The sequence below is a fragment of the Dipodomys spectabilis genome, unplaced genomic scaffold (assembly GCF_019054845.1).
Source record: "Dipodomys spectabilis isolate Male_0828 unplaced genomic scaffold, ASM1905484v1 ptg000231l, whole genome shotgun sequence".
Classification (NCBI taxonomy): Eukaryota; Metazoa; Chordata; class Mammalia; order Rodentia; family Heteromyidae; genus Dipodomys; species Dipodomys spectabilis.
In genome coordinates this window covers 2,280,110-2,303,397 of record NW_024870908.1, presented here as the reverse complement: position 1 = coordinate 2,303,397, position 23,288 = coordinate 2,280,110, and the positions used below count along the sequence as shown (strand labels likewise).

At 50.7% G+C, this 23,288-nt stretch overlaps 1 protein-coding gene across 2 annotated transcripts in view; it reads right to left on the bottom strand.

The window, feature by feature from the left end:
* The window catches only part of Cpped1 (calcineurin like phosphoesterase domain containing 1), a 66,174-nt gene extending 44,437 nt beyond the window's left edge, over window positions 1–21,737 (bottom strand). The window contains exons 1-3 of one of the 2 annotated variants that reach the window (XM_042698417.1): window positions 21,634–21,723; window positions 12,420–12,556; window positions 3,930–4,148 (exon numbers count right to left, since the gene is read on the bottom strand). In XM_042698417.1, coding sequence (XP_042554351.1) covers window positions 3,930–4,148; window positions 12,420–12,453 — 253 coding nt within the window. In that variant the 5' untranslated portion in view covers window positions 12,454–12,556; window positions 21,634–21,723. Of the gene's footprint in view, window positions 1–3,929; window positions 4,149–12,419; window positions 12,557–21,633 lie in introns of both variants that reach the window. The other variant, XM_042698415.1, reaches the window with a different exon arrangement.
* Between the last annotated feature and the right edge of the window lie 1,551 nt (window positions 21,738–23,288).

Sequence of the window (23,288 nt, the reverse complement as noted above, 5' to 3'; positions counted from 1 at the left end):
GGGAATGTACAAGAGGGCAAAGTGGGACAGAGAGGAGAGAAGACACGAAGCTGCTGGCTTGGAGATGGAGGTCCAGAAGCCAAGGAGCACAGGTGTCCCTCTGGTGCCAGAGCCTGGAGAAGGAACACAGCCCTGCAGATTCAGGACTGCCAGGGAATGGGGGCGAGGCTTTGAGCCACCCCAGCAGCTACAGCAAAGGAATGTACATCTGCTGGAATGATAGACGCGAGGGCAGGCTTGCCTTCTTAGTGCAGAGCAGGGGAGTTCCTGAGGTAAGTCCTGCCAGATGCTGATACAGACAGTGCCCCGCAGCTACCTGAGGACCCTTCCCAATGAGGCACCGAGCCACTGGTGACACTGCTTGGTTTGGTTATGGCACTTTTTCGTAGACTGGCATGGACACATATGTTTGGCTCACAGAAATCCTTTGTCCTCTAATCAGACCAGCACCAGCCAATTTGTCAGCTGCACAAGCAATTGCCAGAGTCTAACAAGGCTCCTGGGGCCACTCTTGGGGGCTCGATGGCTCAGTGTCAGCAGGGCTAATTTTTGAAAGGAAGCCTGGACTCAGAGGTGAAGGATTGAAAATCAATGGATGTACAAATCTTCATTTGGTACTTTGAATATGGCGCACCTTATCGAGAAAGCTTTGTATAGGAAGAGAAAGACCTAGAAAACCACAGGGATGTCTACAGAATGATAATGTGTTTCAGTACAAAATAGGCTTTGTCCAAAATAAAGACAAAGCAGACAGCATTGAGGCTTGGACCCTCCCCTCCATGTTTGGACTTGGGCACCAGGACCTGCCCTCTCCTTCCCACAGACATCACCAAGGCATCCAGCACCGTAACTGGTACTTACCGAGCACTCAACGAATACTACACATGAACGGATACTATGATGGGTGTTTATAATGGAAAAGCATGATGTGATTGCTTTCACTTTAAAAAAAAACCCACACTACTCCGAAAGCTCTTTTGCTTCATTTTGAACCAATATCTACTTGGCCCCAGATATTATTTATGGTGGAATTAGAAGTATGCTTTCTGATTTTATTTGCCTATTAATATGTGCACTGGTTAATTAACAATGTGCTAAAACAGTCAAAGCAAATAATTACTTTTCTACTGTCTGTCCTGCAAATGAGCTAAGTGGGAGGGAAGCCACTTATTGCATATTAAAAAATGGTAACTAGATTTAAAATGCTCTGTTTAATATCAGACCACAACATTCAAAGCAGTTCTCAAGGCTCTGTTAAACCCCTACAAAACAGGCTGAATCTTGAGAGGTGACTGTGGATTCCTTTTCTGTTACCCTGAACACGGCCATGCTGATGGCCTGCCAGCTCCCACTCAGGAGGTCCTGGGACTCTCTGGTGGCACTGGTCGCAAAATCTGTACCTTTTCATTTCCTTGTGCTCAGTCTGGTTGACTTAGGAAGCAGCATAACTGTGCGGAAGGCTTTTATTCTAAATATGATTTTGAAATATAACTGAATACATTACCATAATTCAGAACAAGTTGGTAAACATCTACAAGAACATGTTACATAATTCCAGTGGGCCTCGGAGTACTCCACTTTGAAAGAAAAGATTTCACTGGAAAGAAAAATACTAACATTTGTCAGCTTAGGTTCAAGGGTGCCAACGGCAGCGGAAGTTGGGTCACATGCTATGCACACAGCACGCAGGGCTACCATCCCAGAGACGGCCCCAGCTGCGAACCAGGTGTCCAGTCAACTAACGCAATCCTTTGATGTCAACCTAAGTGGAAGCCCAGGCTCCACGGTCACCTCCACATGGCACACTTGGTACCCTGTACCCTTGGCCACCAAGTTCACCAGCAGCTATTATTTTACTTCTCTACAAAACAAACCAAGGGGCAAGACAGGGTGATGCCTACCAGTCATCCCAGCGAAAGCCAGCCTGGGATCCTATCTGAAAAGCAAACTACACACATAAAGCCTGGAGGTTTGGCATAGCCCAGACATTACGACGCTCACCTAGCATGCGTGAGGTCCCACAACCAGAGAAACAAACAAAATACCCAGGAGCATCCTGACACACGTGCCCTGCTGCTGCACAGAGCTTCCAGGACACTATCTCCCTGCAGAGGTTAGAGTCATGCTCTACCTCGCTGCCCCAGGTGACCGAGGTCTTAGAGCCTGCTGCTTCCATGGGTTCTAGGCTCACACAGGATCCTTGAGATCAGGGTTTGCCCACATTCCCCTGGTCCACCAAGTGCAGAGTACGCTGGAAGCCCAGTCTGCTGGGTGCGAGCAGCCCAACACCAGGTCAGGGGTCCCTCAGGGTGGTGCCACTGACTTCCACTGGGTGGGGGGGATGTCTCTGTGCATGACTTGCTGTAAGGCAGAGGCACACAGAAAATGAGGGGGACCTGGGGGATCCTTCCAACTTCAGAGCATGCACAAATGCTCCTTTCCCAGCCTCCAGATTTCTCACTGGGCTTTGCTCTGGATGCATGGGCTGCAGCACCCCAGCTTCCTGCAAACTACCTCAACTTCTAGAAGAGCTGAAAAAGTCAGTTGAAACAAATGTGTCAGAGCGCGGTGGCTCATCCTATAGTCTCAGCTACTTGAGAGGCAGAGATCAGGAGGATCCCAGTCTGAGCCCAGCCAAGGCAAAAAAGCTATGAGTCCCTGTCTCAACAAATAAGCCAAGCACGGTGGTTCATGTCAGTAAATAACTAAGGCAATAAGGGCTTAGGGCAATGGCTCAAGCAGCAGAACAGGCCCTTAGCAAGTAGAAGACCCTGAGTTCAAAGCCCAGTACCACCAGAAGAACAATCCACAGCCAGAGCTGTATTGTCCACCATGGTTTCCAGGTCATGTCTGTTCCCCTGAGCAGAGACCAGCAGAGAGGTGAGAGGCGGAGGCTGTGGGTGCCAGCTCTACCTCCTTGCTGGGCAGGAATCCCTGCTCACTGGGCTCAGCCCTGCCTGGGGGAGAAGGAAGGGTGTCAGTTGGGGAGGAAGGAAGATTGTTCTAGAAGGCCTTATTTGTTTGTATATTACCAGCATCTGACTTTTCCTTAGGGAAACCACCCATTCTTCAGACCACACATTTGAACTAGAGCTGAACCTCACACTCAGAGCCAGATGAGTATAGTCTGGGACTCTGACTGGACTGCCCCAAACTGAGCACTTTGTTTCACTGGGATTTCTGTATAAAGGACCTAAGCTGAGAGCTCCAAAGCGCCACCACTACAAAGCCTGGGCACAAAGGAAGTCCACCAAGATGGGAGCAGAGCTGAGGGAGGGAAAGAACAAGTTAACAGACTAAGAGACCCTGGATCAAGCTTACCTGAAACCCAGGACTTCTGCCCATGAACTTTATAGTCCCATGAGACAGTATGTGAGGAAGGGAGGAAGGAGAAGGGAGGGAGGGAGGGAAGGAGGGAGGGAGGGAGGCAGGCAGGCAGGCAGGCAGGCAGGCAGGCAGGCAGGCAGGCAGGCAGGCAGGCAGGCAGGCAGGCAGGCAGGCAAGCTTCAGTTGGATTTTTCTATCTTGCAACTAAAAAACTAAAAAAGCACCAATACAGGGAAAAATAAAATCATTAGGAAAGATGAGAGAAGGAAGACAGTTCTACTTCTGGATCCGGTGTCTGGAAGCACTCCCCACTGGTCCCTAGACAGGCAGGAAGGTGACACAAGGGGATCTGTTTCATTCTTCATATGAAGCTTGCATCATCAGAAGTGCTGCTCCTCTAATTGCTGTAATTAATCTTACCTGATTCCAAATATAAAACGAGTGTGCAACTGGTGATGTTTAACGACACTGCGGCGGCGTGGAGGAGGAGGAATAGGCCAGCACCGCACAGAGACATCTCTGGAGAGAAACCTGTGTTTTCAGGCCATGCAGTCAGGATTGGCTGAAGGAGAAAAGGCCTCGGCCGGCCTGGACAGGCTTACCTGGCATAGCATGGATGAGGTCGCCGCACAGAACAAAGAACTTGGGCTTGGGGTTGAGCTTGTTGATGGCCTGCACGGCCTGCTGGGTGAGCCGGATCTCCTGTCCCCACTCGTCACCGCCGCTGTCACAGTCCCCGGTGGCCCAGGCCTTCATCAGCCCAAACTGAGGGTCAGCACCTTGGATGAAGTAGAATGGGCCCTGCCATTCCTTTTCCTTTTCTTTAAAGAGAGAGGGAGACAGAAAGAGAGAGAGAGAATGGATATAAAATCCAACAGGGACAACATCCAGGTTATAATGGGCATGGATGTCATCATTTTCTTAAATTAAGTAGGCCATTTTAATAAGCTGCTGCTCAAACACACCATTTTCCTGTCATTGCCTAAAGGATTTAGATATATTAATTACGCCGAGGGCCTGGTGGTTCCCAAAGGCCATGAAAGCCCACATGGCTGCGACAGCCACACACCACGCTGTTTAAAAGCTAAGCGGCCAAAATGGGCCATGGAACCATAACACAGCATCATACAGAAGATCTTAATGAGCAGTAACAGTGTTCTAACTGGACTTAAAAATGGTACAGAGCCATGCTGCCTCATATATTACACAAAAATCACTAGGCGATATACGTATGGATCTTTTCTGCCAGGCCTTGCAGTGCTGTTGGTGCTGTTTAGGGTAGAGGGACATGGCAGAACTTTAATTATAAAACTTAAAAGCTATGAACTCTGGCTATCTAGCTGTAGGAGATGGGAGTGCCAGAAGTGAAATCTGGGTAAAGAATGGATGCTATGGATGGAAGGAAGGAAAAGAGAAAGAAAGGAAGGAAAGAAGGGAGGGAAAGAGGGAAGGAGGGAGGGAAAGCAAGTGAGCCCTCAATGATTTTGTGAGTAAATCTGAAAGAGAACCCATGCTACTTCTGCAAGCTTCCAGAGGAGAACAGTCCCATGTGATTCCTTCACTGGAGCCTTCAGACCCTGAAGCCGAACTCAGAGAACCTGTCTGTGCCCAGAGACCTGTCTGTACCTAGAGACCCAATAGAAACTGTGAGATGAGACAGAACCACTAGGTAATTTCTCACACACACACACACACACACACACACACACACACACACACACACACACGGGAGGGTGGAAGGTAAGCAGTAAGATTCTATATTTGAAAGCTCTTAGCAGTACTTGCTTACTTTATTTGAATAATAACTTCGCACATGGGTGAACACTTGTAACCACATGCCTACTTCTGAGGTCCTGGGCAGGGCTGTTTACTGTCAAGAGGTGATCTGGGAGGTGATCAGCATCCAAGGTCAAGGCATCAATCAACAACTTTTTGTTGTTGTTGTTGTTGGTCATGGGGCTTGAACTCTAGGCCTGGGTGCTGTCCCTCAGCTCTTCAGCTCAGGTGAGCTCTCTACCACTTGAGCCACAGTGCCACTTCTGGTTTTCTGGTGGTTAGCTGAAGGTAAGAGTCTCACGGACTTTCCTGCCCAGGCTGACTCTGAACAATAATTTTCAGATCTCAGCCTCCTGAATAGCTAGGATTACAGGTGTGAGTCACCAGCGCTCAGCACATCAATCAACTTCTAACACACAGTTTGAAAAGTGTTGCCTACAGCCAACATTTTAACAAGTCGTTTCCTATGACAAATAGTCACAGCCTCAGAAAGCCATAGTCCTTGGAGCTATTAAAATAAATCTCGCATTTCTTATTTACTTAGTGAAAAACCTACATAGACTGTCAGTTTTATGATGACAAAGCACAAAATAAAATAGATTTCAATCTAAAGCGAATGACAGCTGGAATATCAATACGTAATCTACCTTATCTAGCTCTAGCTAATCAGGTAATCTGAGACCTTCTCAAAGGCCTCTGGGTCCTCTTAGATTCCCTGGCAAGCTGGGGGGGTGAGGTGGGGGGAAGGTCTTTAGTCTCATCTCAACTTGAATCGAGGCTGGATGAATGGTATCTGGGGCTTTGTAATGCTTAGGTCTGAAAGGAGAAAAAAAATTTTTTGGTGCCCTACTGAAGCTTGACCTCAGAGCCTGGGTGCTGTCCCTGGCCTTTTTCATTCAAGGCTGGCTTTCTACCACTTAAGCCAAAGCTCCACTTCTGGCCTTTTGCTGGCTAATTGGAGATAGAAGTCCCCCAGATTTGTCTGTCTGGGCTAACTGCATACCACAATCCTCAGGTCTCAGCGTCTTGAGGAGCTAGGATTACAGATGTGAGCCACTGGTACCCGGTGTGAGAAATCATCCCTCAGAAGGACAGCCTTTCACATTATGAACTTGAATTCCTAATACCTGACTGCACTGAATTATTTCACCAAGGCCTAGACTTAGCCTCAGGGACAGGCCTAGGTATTAGCTAGCTCAAATCCACTGCCACCGTCCAGCTTCTCTTGAGACCTTCTGAAAGATCTAGTCAACGATTACAGTTGTGGATGCTTGGGGGAAAAACATTCTTCCCTAAAACAGCTGATACACAATCACAGCAAATGTCATTACTGAAACACACACACACACACACACACACACACACACACACACTGAGAAGAGCTGGCCTACAACTCACTACAGAATTCTTCTACTTGGGGGACTTGATTATGTGACATAAGAAATAGGTACACAGTGGCTTTTGTTTTCCTAAAATGAAATGTCTCACGGCGGGGGTGGGGGGTGGGGGTGGGGGAGGGGGGCTTTTGCTATCCTTAGTGATGGTTTGTTTTTTTTTCTGGAGTTTTGGTTTTCATTTCTATTTTTTCCTGCTTCTGTCTAGTTCAGGAATTTGGTCCTACATTCCCTCAGTATTCTGAAGGATTCTCTAGTTATCACCTTTTAAATTTCCTTTCAATGCTTGGCACTAGTGACTCACACCTGTCATCCTAGCTACACAGGAGATTGAAATCTGAGGATCGTGGTTCAAAGCCAGACTGAGAAAGTTCGTGAGCTTCTGATCTCCAATTAATCATAAAAAGCCAGAAGTGGTGCTATGGCTCAAGAGTACAGTGCTAATCTTGAGCACAAAGAGGCTCAGGGACAGCACACAGGCCGAGTTCAAACCCCACAACTGACAAAAGAAAAATAAATAAATGAAGTTGGAGGTGAAAATTTAGCTTAGTAGTATAGTGCTTGCCTAGCATAAATGAAGCCCCAAGCTCAATTCCTCAGTACCACATAAACAGAAAAAAAAAAAAAAAAAGCTAGCTATGGCACTGTGGCTCTAGCGGTAGAGTGCTAGCCTTGAGCAAAAGGAAGCTCAGGGGTACCCATGCTCGGAGTTCAAGCCCCAGGACTAGCCAAAAAAAACAACAACTCAAAGTGGAGCTGTGGCTTAAGTGAAAAAGCAGTAGCCTTGAGCACAGGGATAGCAGACCCCAAGTTCAAGCCCCAGAAATGACACCAAAGAGAAAAAAATTAAAAGATTTCCTTTCAGAACCAAGTTAAGGTTCCTTAAATGGTGAGAAGTGGACAGTGGAACTCTTTACTAACCAGTGAGTTCTGCCACTGGAGATTTTACTCATGTGGCACATCATTAGAGCACCCAAAGCAAGAATGCTGAGCACATCACACTTACCTTTATTCAAAAGCACAACAGCAGGGGACAGATTTTTCTTACAAAAGAACCCAGTCAGGGACCCAGCTAGAGAACCCTGATGGAACTATGGCCAGAGGGCCACAGATACACGCAGCAACATGGTAGCATGCTTGCCAGACACACAGAAGGTCCTGGGTTCAAGCACTAGAACCAAAAGAATGATACACAAATACTGAATTTTTGAGAGCAACTTAAGTACTTGGGGGATGAAAGAATGAAGCAAGTTAACTGACTTCTGATCTCATTTCTGATCCCAATGGTACCAATGTAAGACATCTCTGGGGAGATGATTAAACACATAGGACACTGCCGGTGGTGTATTTAACATGAACACATAGGTTAGCTACATCACCTAAGCCAACTACAGTAAGAGCAGTCACAGGGAATTCAATCTAAGGAATTCAAAGAAGACTGACTTAGCTATGCACTGCTGTGTAACAAATTACCACAAATTTAAAAAAAAAAAAAGACCTATCTTCTGTCTCCTAGCTCCCAGGACGATGGCCCGGCCTGTCATCTGTATTCCTTCTGTCTCCTAGCTCCCAGGACGATGGCCCGGCCTGTCATCTGCACTTCAGCTGCAATCCTGCTGGCCGGTTCCCAGGCCTTGGCTGAAGATCCACTCAGGCCTAGCAAGTGGGTGGTTGGCAGGACTTGGCCATGTGGCTTTGGAACTTGAGGACACCCATTTCGAGCAGGCTGCGGGCCAGAGGCCACACTCAGGTCCTCCAGCTTTATCAAAGCCAGCAAGGGAGAATAAACAAGTTTTGGGGTTCTCCCAGGGTACTTAGGTTATCTCAGGGACTCATGCTTCCCAGGCAAATGCCCCATCACCTGAGTCATTCCCCCAGACTTTTTGAATTGGCAGTTTGTTTTTGTAGTGGGATCTTGTACATTTGCCCAGGCTGCCACCTTCCTGTCTCTGCCTTCCTAGTAGCTGGGATTACAGATCTGCATGGCCAGGCCTGGCCCAGGAGTTATCCTACAGTGAGGGAAATGGTACCTTTTTTTTTTTTTGGCCAGTCCTGGGGCCTGAACTCTGGACCTGGGAGCTGTCCCTCAGTTCTTCAGCTCAAGGCTAGCGCTCTACCACTTGAGCCACAGCGCCACTTCCAGCTTTTTCTGCTTATGTGGTGCTGAAGAATCGGACTCAGGGCCTCATGCATGCAAGGCAAGCATTCTACCACTGAGCCACCTTCCCAGCCCTGATATCCCAATTTTTTGGTCTCTGTACTCTTCTTGTTATGAATACATCATTGGCTACCCAGAATGGAGGCACATAGAACAGGAGGCAGGGGGCAGGAGGCAGGTCAGGGGCCACCACTGAGCTGGCCACAGATGGTGATGTAAAACCCAGCTCTCACCTCATGTTAAGTCACCGAACCTCCAGTTTGCACCTGGCCTGTAACAGAGGCAAGAGAGGCTGGGAGCTCAGCATATGGAAGCCCGCTGCATACCACTTAAGCACTGGAAGCAGCCCTGGATCCTCAGAGTTGTCTTTCAGTGAACTACAGTGGGAAACTGAGGCCTGGCTAGGGGTCTCAAGGTCCAGTGGAGACACAGCTACTGAGCAGCTTCTGGACTAGGGAGAGAGACGCAGCGCAGATGGGATGGGCTCTGGGCTGCCCAAAAGCTGTCTGTGTCCATGTGGACATTTTTGTCTCTGAGAAGTTTCCTCTGAATGGAATGTTTCAGTTAAAGGCATAAAAATAATATTGGCAAGGCCCAGAGCTTTCTCTGTCTCCTACCAACTGTCCCTGCCAACAGCATTGGGCTGGTGCAGAGCGCAAGACATCATCTTCTCGGGGTGCTAACTGGCGATCTCCAGACACAACAAACTCAAGATCTGGCTAGCAGACATGTTCTGTTGGACCCACGCAGTATGTGTAAAATTTCAAGGTTGCTGCCAACATTTTTAACTGATGAGTTCTATGGCTGTGCGTAGACTTATGGATTCTCAGGGAAGACCTTTGGCTTGTGGATTGGCCACAGATGGGGGAGAGACATTGGGCCTCACTCAAGGTCTTATGTTCCCAGCCTTACCATAGCCCGCATGGCCCCAGGGGCCTCTGCAGTAAAAAGCCAGCCTGCTGCTGTGCCCACGCTGAGCGTGAGAGAGAGATGAGGCACATAAATTGGTGGAGGGTGAAGGCCAGAAATCAGCGCAAACTGCCTGCTCCTCCTGAAGCCCCTGACGTAGGGTCAGATGGGGTTATCAGCTAGGAGAGCCTATGCCTATGCAAACAAGCCAGAGAACAATCTCTGAGTTACCGCCATTGGCCATGGAAATCTGGCTCATGTGCCACGTGGACAGTAACACGTCCTCCCAGTGTCCCCTCCTTGGCTACAAAGGACCATGCAACCTCTCTCAAAGCTGAGGGATAAATAATAGATTTGGAGGCTGAGTGCTGATGGTTCATGCTGATGGTTCATGCCTGTAGTCCTAGCTATGCAAGAGCTCAGATCCGAAGATTGTGGGTAGAGGCCATGCCCGGGCAGAAAAGTAAGTGAAATTTTTATCTCTAATCACCAAAAAGCCAGAAATGAAGCTGTGGCTCAAGTGGTAGAGCACTAGCCTTGGGTACACACACACACACACACACACACACACACACACACACACACACACACACACACACACACACACACACACACACACACACACACACACACACACACACACACACACACACACACACACACACACACACACACACACACCAAATCAGAGACAGTTGTCCAGGCCCCAAGTTCAAGCCCCAGAACTGGCACTTAAAAAAATGGATTTGGGGGAATATTATACTGTGTGCAGAAAAGCCCCAGAACTGGCACTTAAAAAAATGGATTTGGGGGAATATTATACTGTGTGCAGAAAAGGTCTATGAGGAAAGTGGTGCTGTGGCTCAAGTGGTAGAGTGCTAGCCTCGATCTGAAGAGCTGAAGGACAGTGCTCAGGCCTAGAGTTCAAGCCCCACAACCAACACCCCCCCCACATAAAAAATAATAAAGAAGAAAAGGCCTATGAGTCTTCTTTAAACAGTTTAATCAGCTGCAAAGGAACTGCATGTAGAGAAGAATCTAGAAGTCCAGGGGCCGTTGCACAATGCCTCACCATTAATCCTCCTTATCAGACTGTTCAAGTGCCAAAAATCCTGCCTGAAAAACAGATGTTCAAACTGCAATTCTCTTTTCAGTGTGCACTTCCAATGTCAGAAACAAAATGGTTTCTTGGATTTGTCTCTGCCAAAGTATTTCCTTTCATTCATTTTACTATGCCTTTGGGAATATGTATTAATTGTTACTGGAAGCTGACTTTAAAATATATTACTCTGAAAGTTCAAAATCTCATCGATCCTGTTGCTGTCACAAGTTACCCACTGACTATAATAAATGCACCTCTTGAAGCCAGTGATGGAGAAGGCAAGGAGAGTAAGCAGCGCATTGGGACCGGCACTTCAGTTATCTGAGCTGTGGGGTGCCAGACCTGTTGCCTACATTAACTTCTGGGATTCAAGGTGGATTGTATTATACAGCCCTCTCATCTCTTGTAAAGAGAAGCCATGCTCGCGGTTGAAATGGTAAGGGACTAGCCGAGCGGCAAGATGGCAAGGACTCCTCATTACTCTCACGTGACTGGGGATTCGGGTCTGGGCTGCTGGGGGCATCTAGCCATGCAGTGAGCCCATGCTCACTGGACAGACATTGGGCAGTGAGCAATGCCAATAGATCTCCTGCCTGGAGATCTTGCAGAACACCAGGAGAGATGGCCTCAAAGAACCCAACTAGGTGCGCCGTGCTTGTTTATAGACTGCAGGGTGGCCAGGGGGCTGAGCGCACTCCAGGCAGGGGACAGGTAAGTGCCTGAGTGACGGTCAGCCAGAGCTGGAGGCAGGGCTGACAGCACAGAGGACGCGAGGGCTTGGTGGGGAGGTAATGCCCCTGTGCCACTTTGGATCTCCATCTTCTAAGTCCCTACCTGGTCCTGGTAGAGCTAGGAATCTGGGGCTCCCCCGTCTATGGTCAAATCCCATTTCTATTCTTCACCTTCTGTATGACACATCCAAGTCCTCCCACTCTCTGAGCCTTGGTCTCCCCCATGTGTAAGTTAACAGTGACCAGAGCTCTCTCAAAGGTTCTGTTGTGAATTCATTAAGTTAATGCATATAAAGCATTTTTTGGACCAGGCTGAACTATTACCATGGCAACACTGCAGTCACTTGGACCTTGTTTTAGCAGACAGGCTGCTGGGGGCCCACAATGAGACCCAGAAAACACCTGAGGGGATTATATAGGCTACCAGCTTCCCCCAACGTCCTGACCCTCCCATTGTGTGGGCAGAACGTTGGTCTCGAAACAGCTGCCTGCATCCTTCCTGGCTAAAGAGACATCAACGAAATTCAATTTTCCCAGTTCCTCCCAGTGGCAATCTGCACGGTGAATTCCAACTAAACTTTTTCCATGATAGCCTTCATCTTTTCCAGGAACTGTCTTATTTCAGTGGTAAGATACAGTAGCTCAACAATATCCCCATGCCGAGATGCTTTCTGGTTTAACCACTTCAGAGTCCTGGGTAAAAGGGCTAGATCTAATGCCTCAGACACAGGGCCTTCATAGTGGGTGGTTGGAGTTCAGGGCTATGGGCAGCTATGGAGTTTAGACTTCTTTTAGGGATGATAAAGTGATGCAATGATGGCTGCATGGCTGGGTGAATCTATGAAAAGCTGCTGAACTGTGTGCTGAGGGTGACAGGAATACAAGCGTCCTCTTCCCCTGAATAATTAATGGTGTCAGCAACCTCAGTCACCCTCCTAAGTCCCCCCATGAATCCACCCAGCCTCTGCCTTATCCTCAGAGTCTCATACGCTTCAAAGTGCCCACCCGACGGTCACACTCACCACTGGCAGATGAGAGACTTGCCAAACTCCTCATCAACAACCCTTCAGATTGTCCCGGGGGGAGAGGGGAAGAGACTTGGCCAGGCAGCTTTCAGCATCACTTCATTGGCTTTGGCAAACACTCTTCTGGACAACCGCTACAGGGGAGAAAGATGTTTCCAGAACCTTCTGGCACTTTCCCAAAGCAGATCTTCACTTGGGAGTTTGGGTGGATATTTGCTTGGATTCTATCTCCTCTTCCTCACATTTCCCAGCCAAGAGAGCAGGCAGTTGGGGGACAGAGGCTCTGGGGGACAACAGGAAAGCGGTCCCTGCCCTGGCCAGAGGAAGGGTATGGAGAGGCTGAGGGGCCGAGGCGCTGGATACAGGGGGAAGGCTGCCTCGTTCAGGCAGGAGCATCTGCAGGAGAAGAAAACCTCCTCCAGCAGCCACGTTTGTGCAGGGCACGTACCATGAACACACACTGCACAGTGCCGGGCGTGGGCATGCGGGATCAGAGAGCCCACAGTGCCGTGGGCAGATTCACACGGAGGTCCACAAGCAACACACCATCAGTGCATTCATTACCAGCCGTGGAATGTCCACGACCGCCTGCCACTGCCCTGGTCTACACAGCAAGAGGAAAAGACAGGGAAACAGCAGGAAGCAATGCACCACTGGGCTGCCCTGCCTGAGTAAAGCAGGTAGCGGGGCCTTGGCTAGAAAAGGGCAAGCTAGGGAAGCTGGGAGATGAAGACTACCCTGGTGCAGTGTGGGTTGGCATCACGGCCCGTAGGCTCTTCTGGAGACCTGCTTGCTTATTAATGTGGAGACCCAAACCACAGATGCCTCAGTGCCCAAGTCCGCACAAAGCAAGGTGAACAAACATGTCTGCCAACACCCTGCACTCGCTTTACAACGGAAGACTGGAGGCATTAGCACCCAGAGATTGGTTCTTTAAAAAGAAACCAATTAAAAAATAGCTATTAAAAATAGCCTACATGGGATTTTTGCAGTTTTTAACTCTGCAACCTCTCCTGTCTGGCTGCATGTCAAACTCACCTCTCAAAGGTGGGAGGCAGCAGTTCTGGGGTCCTGGGATCCTCTGGATTATTGCCTCTTCCCCACTGAAGGGTTTGGGAAAGTCAAACTACATTGTGCTGCTTGGTATGGTGAGGCACACCTGGAATCCCAGTGCTCATGAAGCAGGCACAGGATTGCCAACTCTAAGCCAGTCCGGGCATCTCAGTGAGACCCTATCTCAATATACCACCAGTAGGGGCTGGGAAGGTGGCTCAGTGGTAGAGCACTTGCCTTGCATGCCTGAGGCCCTGGGTTTGATTCCTCAGCACCCCATAAGCAAAAAGAAAAAAGCCGGGAGTGGTGCTGTGGCTCAAGTGGTAGAGCACTAGCCTTGAGCTGAAGAGCTGAGGGACAGCGCCCAGGCCCAGAGTTCAGGCCCCACGACTGGACCAAAAAAAAAAAAAAAAATCAATATACCACCAGTAAACAAATCGTGTAGCCAGTGCACACACGCAGAGGTTGTGAGCCCAGTGGCCCCGGCTGGCTGGCTACAAGGTCCAGCCAGCACCTGCGGAGCCCTCCGCCTGCCCCCCAGGGCCCTCTGCTGGCTCAGGTCCTGCTCCCCGCCTGCTTGCTGCTCGTCTGTGGAAGTTGTCCCTTCCTTCCACTCACTCTCACTCCACCTCTCTTACGAAGACATGGAGCAAGCCCCATGGGGACAGGAACTCAGTGCTGTTTCCGACTCTCAACATTCTGTAACTAGAGGAGGGCCTGGGGACAAATCCTGAAGGCCAGCTGGTAGAAATAAAATATACCAAAGAATTCCCGATTCATGCTTTCCAGCTGACTGTGTGTCCACGGAACAAGCCCCAGTGGAAGAGATGCCTTCGCCCTGGTGGTTATGCACTAGCTAGGCTCACTCTGGCCCATCTGCAGACGCAATCCCGACAAACCCAACACTGGCAGACAGAGGCACATTTCATTAGGATGCAATATACAATACAATTCTTTAGTTCCCCTTTCCTTCCTTTTCTTATGAACTATCAGGTTTCCATTGTGGTTTAACATAAATAATAATGGAAATGTTGTAATGGTCACACCCTTTCTTATTCCACAACACATGTACGAATGAACTCAAAGTTGTCCTTGGAGCTGGGGATGCAGCCCAGAGGTAGAGGGCCTGTGTAACACAAGTTCAAGTCCCAACACTACCAAAAAACTTCATCTAAGTAAAAGCACTCCAGCTAGAAAACTTGCAGAGAAAAACAAAGCAGTAAACCTTCATGATCTGGCAAAGATTTCTTATATATGATATCAAAAGCACAAGTGATAAAAGAGAAAGCTGAGAAACTAGGCACAGTGGTTCACTCCTGTGATCCCAGCAACTCAGGAGGTGGCGATCAGAAAGACTGTGGTCTGACAGGCCAGCCCAGGCAGAAAGTTAGCAAGACCCCATCTCAACTGATAAACCATATGTGTGATGGTGCACATCTGTCATCTCAGCCACTTAAAATGCATAAGTAGGAGGATCATAATCTGAGACAGGACCTCGAAAAAACTCAAGACTCTTTAAAAAATAACTGGGGCTGGCAAGGTGGCTCATTGGTAGAGTGCTTGCCTCGCAGGCATGAGGTCCTGGGTTCAATTCCTCAGCACCACGTAAGCAGAAAAAGCTGGAAGTGGCACTGTGGCTTAAGTGGTAGAGCGCTAGCCTTGAGCTGAAGAGCTGAGGAACAGCACCCAGGCCCAGAGTTCAGGCCCCACGACCAACAAAAAAAAACTATATAGCAAAAGGCACTGGGGCATGGTTCAAATGGTAGAGCACCTGCCTAGCCAAGTACTAAGTCCTGAGTTTAAATCCCAGCACCACAAAAAAAAATAGCCATATCATTCACCACGTGTAACTATGAGTCTTGTATACCACCCATCTTATACAGGACTTGGATCCTGGATATGGAGAGAACTCACGGAAAAAGGCAGCACAACTGAAAATCAGGCCAAGGACCAAAGATGTCCACTGAGCACAGTACAGAATGCCCAATAGCCCTTGTCACTAGGAAAATGCAAACAAAACCCAGTGACAGATGCTTCACACCCCAACAACACACAAGGGGCTGGCAAGGATGTGGAGAAACTGGAACCCACACTCACTGCCAGGAGGAAGGTGGAATGCTGCGGGTACTTTGGCAGTCCCTCCAAACGATAAGCACAGTAACCATAGGAACCAGCAATCCCAACGCGACGATTCTACCCCAAAGAAATGGAAATAGGCATGCATATGAAGCCCTGCACATGTCTGCTCATAACAGTTTCATTCATAAAAGCAAAGACAAATTCAATGGGGGCTGGTGCAGTAGCTCCTGCTTTTAATCCTGGCTACCTGAAGCTAACCTGTTCCAGAGACCCTATCCTAACCAATAAAATCTGGGCATGGTGATGCACACCTGCTGAAACATTTTTTTAAAAATGCAACTTCCTGAATGGGTGGCGGGAGTAGCAGTGGTGTCTGTTGACACTATTTATCACTGTCCCAGGAGAAACAGGGCACCAGTGTGTGCTAGGATGGGGGAAGAGGGGGTGTATCTGGAAATGCTCCTTGGTCTAGAAGCAGTTCCATATCTGAGCAGGCGTGAGGGAGGGGCTCCCAGGCCGGCCTGTGCTGTGGACAACCCACACTCCCACCTACACTCTGCCACACTTCTGCATCCATCCCTCTGACAGCTTACTACAAACCACTGAGGCGTAAACATTAGAGTGGGTGAATGCTATGCTATAGAAACTTACGAAAAATTAAAAGAAAAAAATACACTCAAAAATAGATGAGTTTGTCTTAGGAAAACAACACACCGTGAGCACAGACTGACAAGGGCTGGGTCACCCAGTGCTTCCTGCCCGCCAGGCCACGGGCTCTATCTACAACTTCATCCACACCCCTGGCCCTCTTCACTTTTTTTTTTTTGGATAGGGTCTCAGATTCTCTCCCTCCCCCACCCCCTCACCCCAGGACTAGTCTCAAATTACAGACAGTCTCTACCACATCTGTTGGTTGACATGGGGAAAAGGGGGGAATCACTAAATTTTTGCCGAGGCTGGCCTCTAGCCATGACTCTTCCAATTTCCACTTCCTTAATAGCTGGCATTACAGGTGTACATCGCCACATCCAGTCTACCCTACTGGTTACAATGAGGCTAGAAAGGAACAACCTTCCTGTTCAGTCATGGAAACTAGTGAAAGGAATAACTCAAACACACAACCCCAGACCTAGTTCAGAGAGGGGCAAAGCTCCCTCCTGGGTGACTGGTGGGTGACAGGAAAGAGGCTGCAGTTCAATCAAGCGGTCACTGGGGTAGCTCAGTTAATAGTTCACAGCGAAGTGGCCACCGGGCCTCGAGCAAAGTTCAGTTACTGTGAGCAAACTTTGTACTGACTCGGGCCTGTCTGGTCAGGTCCACCTTCCAAAACCTCATTTAACAGAGCACTCATCAGATAAGAGGGAACTCATTTGGCCTGAATACAAGCAGAATACTCATTTCCTGTTTTCAGCCCTGTGCAAACCCAGTGGAGCATTTCCTGCTCCCATATTTCTAATGACCTTGGGTGAGGCCTGTAGATCTGAGACTCCACTTTCACGCTCCAGTAAGAGGGTCTCAGAGAGGAAACCGCCCCTAGTCAGGCCGGGCAGGGCACACCTGTAATCCCAGCACTCAGGAGGCTGCGGCGGGAAGATCAACACTTGACCTCACACCACCCTGGGCCACGTAATGAGCCGTTGTCTCAAAAACACATAAACAAACAAACAAGTACAAGAAGAGCCCTGTTTTCTGAGGAGAGAGAGAGTTCACACCTACAAACAAATACAATTTGTTAACACCTGGTGTTTCTGGGTATTTCTCCCTTTCAGAATTTTCCAGAACAGAGGTGAGTGACCCTCTCCAAAGGCAGGTACGTGCTAAGAGAAAGCGGTCCTAATTCAGATAGGTCAGGAGGACACAGAACGGTCGCTTTGCTTAATTGAAACGAGGTCGTGGGGCCTGCCAGGGGAAAGCCAGGCGTCCACGCGGGCGCGGAGGCCACGGGGCCCGCGGCCTGTGGTCAGGAGGGCGCGGGGCGCAGGCGCGGCCTGGGAGGGCGGGGCGCGGAGGCCTGTGGTCACGAGGGCGCGGGGCGCAGGCGCGGCCTGGGAGGGCGGGGCGCGGAGGCCACGGAGCCGCGGCCTGTGGTCACGAGGGCGCGGGGCGCAGGCGCGGCCTGGGAGGGCGGGGCGCGGAGGCCACGGGGCCCGCGGCCTGTGGTCACGAGGGCGCGGGGCGCAGGCGCAGCCTGGGAGGGCGGGGCGCGGAGGCCACGGGGCCCGCGGCCTGTGGTCACGAGGGCGCAGGGCGCAGGCGCGGCCTGGGAGGGCGGGGCGCAGAGGCCACGGGCCCGCGGCCTGTGGTCACGAGGGCGCAGGCGCGGCCTGGGAGGGCGGGGCGCGGAGGCCACGGGGCCCGCGGCCTGTGGTCAGGAGGGCGCGGGGCGCAGGCGCGGCCTGGGAGGGCGGTGTGTGTGTGGGGGGGGGGGGGGTCACTCACGTCCATTGGCCCCGGGAGCCTCGGTCCAGGCCCCGTCCCTGGGCGGGGACGCCGTGGTCCGGCTCGTGGCCGGGCCCGGGCCCCCGCTGGCTTCCCTCACAGCCTGGGCCGCGTCGCACACCAGAGGCCCCAGCGCAGCCTCCCTGCGAGGCCGGCGCTTCCGGTTGAAATCCTTCAGGATTTCCGGTCGCTCCTGCTTGGAGCCTTTCCGCGCAGGCTCGTGGACCTTCGACCCCAGCGTTCTCTAGGCGCATGCGTGCCTGTGCCTGCGCGCAGGTACACGGGCCCCCGACGCCTTTGACTGAGCAAGGCCTTTGACTGGGAGGCAACGCCACCCGCCCCCTGGGGGGGGGGGGCCGAGGAGGAGGGCGTGTCCACGCCCACGGCCCCAGCCCAGCACCACCGACCCCACAAGCTGCCTCTGCAGGTCCGGTTCATCAATCGTGACCCTCGCCTACTCCCGGAAGGGAAGCGCCCCGCGCCATCACTCCAGGGCCCATACTTAGGCGCATTGGTTACCCAGGATTACTTTCTGTGCTGTAGCTCTAGGCCTAGATTTTGAGCTCCTAATGCTTCCAGTTGTATGTTCGCCATGAGATACTGGAATGTGCAAAAGGGGACTCGCCGGGTGTGGTGGCTGACTCCTCAGGAGTCTGAGATCAGGAGGATCACAGCTTGAGGACAGCTCCCACAAGTTCACAAAACCCCCATCTTAGCCAAAAAAGCTGGCCATGCTGGCACACACTTACTATCCCAGCCACACAAGAAGCATCAATAGGTGGATGGCAGTGTACGCCAGCCTGGGCAAAAGGCAAGACCTAAAGCAAAAGGCTGGAGGGTGTGGCTCAGGTGGTAGAGCACCTGCCTACCAAGGCTCTGGGGTGAAACCCAGCACCTCACAGAAGGAGAAAAAAGAGAGAATATTGGTCAAAATGAAGAGATACTGAAGAGTAACAGAAAGGTCTCTGCACTGTTGATGAAATAGAAACTTCCAGTCACTCTGGAAGACCTGCAGATCTATGACCTAGCCCTCTGCTCCCAGACATAGCCCCACAGGAAATCTCCCACCAGTTCACAGAAGGACTTGTACAAGAATGTTTACATCAATGTTGTGATCAAGAACAAAAAAACAACCAAACAAAGAGCCACTGTGCAAGGACCAGGTAGAAAGTGGCTAACATACTCAAAGAGGAGGATTTTTAAACCTATCCCTATTTGGACTGGGTTCAGTGTGGTCAAGCGACAGCAGATCTGCTGTCACTCAGACACCTACAAAGAGGAAAGGACAAATGGTTACCCAAATCTAGAAAAATGTGAGAAAATAGATTGGCTTGGGAGAAGAGGTGACCTTCAAGAAACACAGCCAGCTCAAAGCAACCCTTAAGGGTGAAGTACAGGGCTCAAGAGCCAGCTTTTCCTAGCCCTTCCCCCCAGTAGAGGATCTCCAGTAGAGGCCTCCTATTGGCTGAGCTGGGAGACTTGGAAAGGCAAAAGGAGAGAGCCAGGAGGTGGGTCACCCCAGAATGCACAAAGCACACATTCCCAGGACTGAGGCAGAACTTCTATCGCTGCATCTCATTTTCCATTGGGTGAAGAAAACCAAGTTAATGATGTAGAGAAATCTCCCTCCCGATCCTATCCCCCAGCAGGTGGTGTTTTCCCAGACCCACCACTAGTGGGTGTCTGGCTGCAGGAACTCCAATTAAAACTTTACCACTGTCCCACTATGAGTTGAAAAGGACAAGGTTTGGTAGAAGGGAGAAGAAAACTGAAATACAGGGCATATACTAGGAAAATAGAATGATGATGATAGAACCCATTGAAGTTGTTTAAAAAGAGGGGTAGAGACAAGAGTAAATCATTATAAATGGGGGAAAGGGCAAGGTTCTAGCAGAGAATTAAGAAGAAACCTACTTTAGATGCCACCACCAAGCAAAGGCTGAACAACTAGAAACTGCACCATTGTATAGCTGAAGGCCTTGCATTCACTTAGCACCTAGGACTTGTCCCACAGTGGCTAACAGAAACACTTCCACTGCAATCCCAGAAGGCAAGTAGCAATTATTGAAGCTGGATTGACTAGGGAAAGTGAGGTATGGTCAACTTACAGCAAATACAGGACATATTCCTTCATGTACTTCTCTTAAGATTAAGGGAACAAAGTCATTTTAGGGGGAAATGAAACAGGATAATTTAAGGAAACAGGCTTGCTGAAGGCAACACAGAAATCTGGTATTTAGAAACACAGAGGTGCCATCTTTGCTTCAAAGAGAGACAATAGGATGCATTCCTCACCCCAAGAATTACCACTTGTCTGACAGGATGTATACCTTTCTGGGAAAAATGCTTCCCCAAACTTAAGCCACCTCCTGCTCCAAATGCAGATAAAAGGGTGCCTCCTTGTCTCAAGGGCGGAGGATCTGTTTTATGGCAGGATGCATTCTTACCTGGAAACTCAGAAAGTAGCACCAGGTGTGATTACAGCAAAGACAAAGCACCTATCTTTACCTAAGTTTGAAGCCAGATCCCTGCCTTTACCCTATAAATACCCCAACAGCCTAAGGAGTTGTGTGTCTATCTCCCTATGTGAGCACCTACACTCTGTTAAGAGTGTGCCCCTGCCCTTCTGTGTATTTGTCTGCCTTTTGTCCGTCTGCTTATTTACTTAATGAAGCTCTACCAAGTTTTCTTTCCATCGTGATTTGTCCAGAAATTATCTTGCAAGTCAAGGACCCTAAGTGAGGAGTTCCTACCTTTAAAAGAAAACTTCTCAGTATTACCATACTCGTTTGTATGTGTGTGTTTAATGGTACGGAGGATTTGAACTCAACAGTCTCATGCTCGTTAAGGCAGGTGCTCTAGCACGTGCTCCACCTTCCCCAGCTCTCTCTGCTCGGGTTGTTTCTACGATCGGGTCTCACTTTTTGCCTGTGAGGACCTAGACTCCGATTCTCACTTAATGCTTGGAGACGGCAGGCGCCAAACTACCGCGCCGGGCTTCTTCTTGATCGAGAGGGAGAGGACTCTCCTAAAACTTTCTGGCCTAGAACCACGACCCTCCGGATCTCCGCTTCCCCTCGCAGCACCTGGGGACCGCAGGCGTGTCCACCACGCCCGGGTGCCGGTCAAAGTCGTTCTCCCAGCGCCCCAGCCTGGCCTCTGGGCTGTTCGGGTCACATCTGGGCAGTGCTGGGGTACACGAGGCATCGGGGAGGACCACGGTCCTAACCGTGCCCCCACCGCGCGCCCAGCGCTCACCCAGCGCCTCCCACGGCCTCCCCGCGGCCCCGACTCCCATAGGTGGAAACTGAGGCACGGCTCGCCCAGGAGCGCAGCCAGGGCCCGGGATCGCGGCTCCAGCTCCGCCCGCAGAGCCCGAGAGGCCTCGGCCGGGGGCCAGGCCCCGGGCGGCGCCCCGAGCGGGACCCCCGCCGCGAGCCGGCTCCACACAGCGCTCCCGCCCGCCGGAAGCACGAGCTGTGCGGCCGCGAACGCAGTCCCCGGCTCGCGCCCCCCCCCCACCCACACGGTGCACCCGCAAAGGCGTCCGGCTGGAGTCCGGCGCGCACGACTCAAGGTTCCGGAAGGAGAGCGGTTCCGCGGCCAGGAGTTTCCTCCAAGGCCGAGGCCCGAGTCGTACCTGCGGGAAACGCGTCCAGGGTCCGACCCCGGGCCCTGTGGAAGACACTCCCCGCCTGCGCAGCCGACATGGCGAGACAGCCGCTGCAGCACCCGGACCCGCGGCAGGACTCCTCCACGAGGCCCCGCCCTCGGGGCGGCGCCCTTCGTCCCTCAGGGCGGGGCGGGGGCGGGGCCTGCCGCTCCGGGCGCCACTAGTGCTGCCTAGACGAGCCGACTCCCCCCGCCCCCACTCGGGGATCTACTGCTGCGCCTGGCAGGGGGGGCTGGGGCCCCATGGGTCAGGCTGTTGCCTCTGGGCTCAGGGTTTAGGGGGTGAAAAGCCTTAAGGAGTTAGGAAAGTGGCAAGCAAAGGCTCCCCCTTTAACTTGAAATCTTACATAAGAATCTATACGTATGTTTATTTATTTAGTATGTCTCTTGCAGTCTTGGGGAGATACTGTTTGCTACCTGGTTTGTTTATCTGAAAGGCCACTGTAACTAGGCATCCTAATTTTTCTCTTTCTTTCTTTCTTTCTGGCAATTGGTGAGGTCAAAAAGGCCCAGTCCCAGCTCAGGACAGTCCTCCAAGCCCTGCCCTGTGGTCACTAGCACTTTAAAAAAACAAACAAAAAAACATCTTTTTTTCATAGAGCTCGAACTCAGGGCCTGGGCGCTGGTCTCTGAGCTCTTTTGCTCAAGGCCAGTGCTCTACCACTTTGAGCCACAGCGCCACTTCCAGTTGTTCTTTGGAAGACAAAAAGTTTCAACGACTTTCCTGCCCAGGCTGGCTTTAAACCACTGTCCTCACATCTCAGCCTCCTGAGTCAGCCAGACACAAACCACACTTTTGAAGGCATCCTGAGGTTCGCAGTCATTACCATCTTCTGTGCTTTCCTCTTGTGCAGCTGGAACCCTCCAGGAGCCCTGAGTGGACAGCTGTCTTGATCCAATAGACAGCCTGAAGTGAGATCATTCTCCATGTTTGTCAGTGAGGAAAGAGCCACTCCTAAGTAGGTACCTTTCCATACTAAGTCTCATTTAGCTTTTCCTCCCATCCAGATGGTTGTGCACTGTGTTAAACTCACATCCAGCTAAGCCCTGGTGTGAAAGTGAATCTGCCAGAATAGGGTCTCCTCAGATGCCCCCAAGTCAACATGAAGTTCCACTGGAATCAATCCACTGGATTTCCTGAAAACACCAGAAGGGTGGGAAAAACCAAGGCAGGAAACACAATCCTGCAACACCTCTATTCCCCATTTCCAGCCTCCATCCAGGAGAGGGACTCTGTGCTGTTCAAAGTCTCCCAGTTGTTGGGGCTTTGGTTAGCAGTCTTAGGAAATGAATCCAGGCTTGGGACAGACTGGTTGTTTGACATTTGGGAAACTGAGGCAGGGATGTCAGACTTGGATCCCACCAGCAGGGCTGTGGAGGAGTGTCCTGCCATCAGAGTTGTGAAGGCAGATGGATTATGGGAGTTCGGAAACCTGATGGCTGAGAAGCCCAGCTCAGGCATTGATAGGGAATCACATCTGGCAAGGAATCACATCTGAGCCTGTGATTAATGGGATGACTTGTGACGTGCAGTGGGGACTTGTTGATCTGGAGCCCTGAAAACTTACAGAACAGGATACCCCTTGTCTAACCACTCAAGGCCAGGAACTCCCCACACCCCCC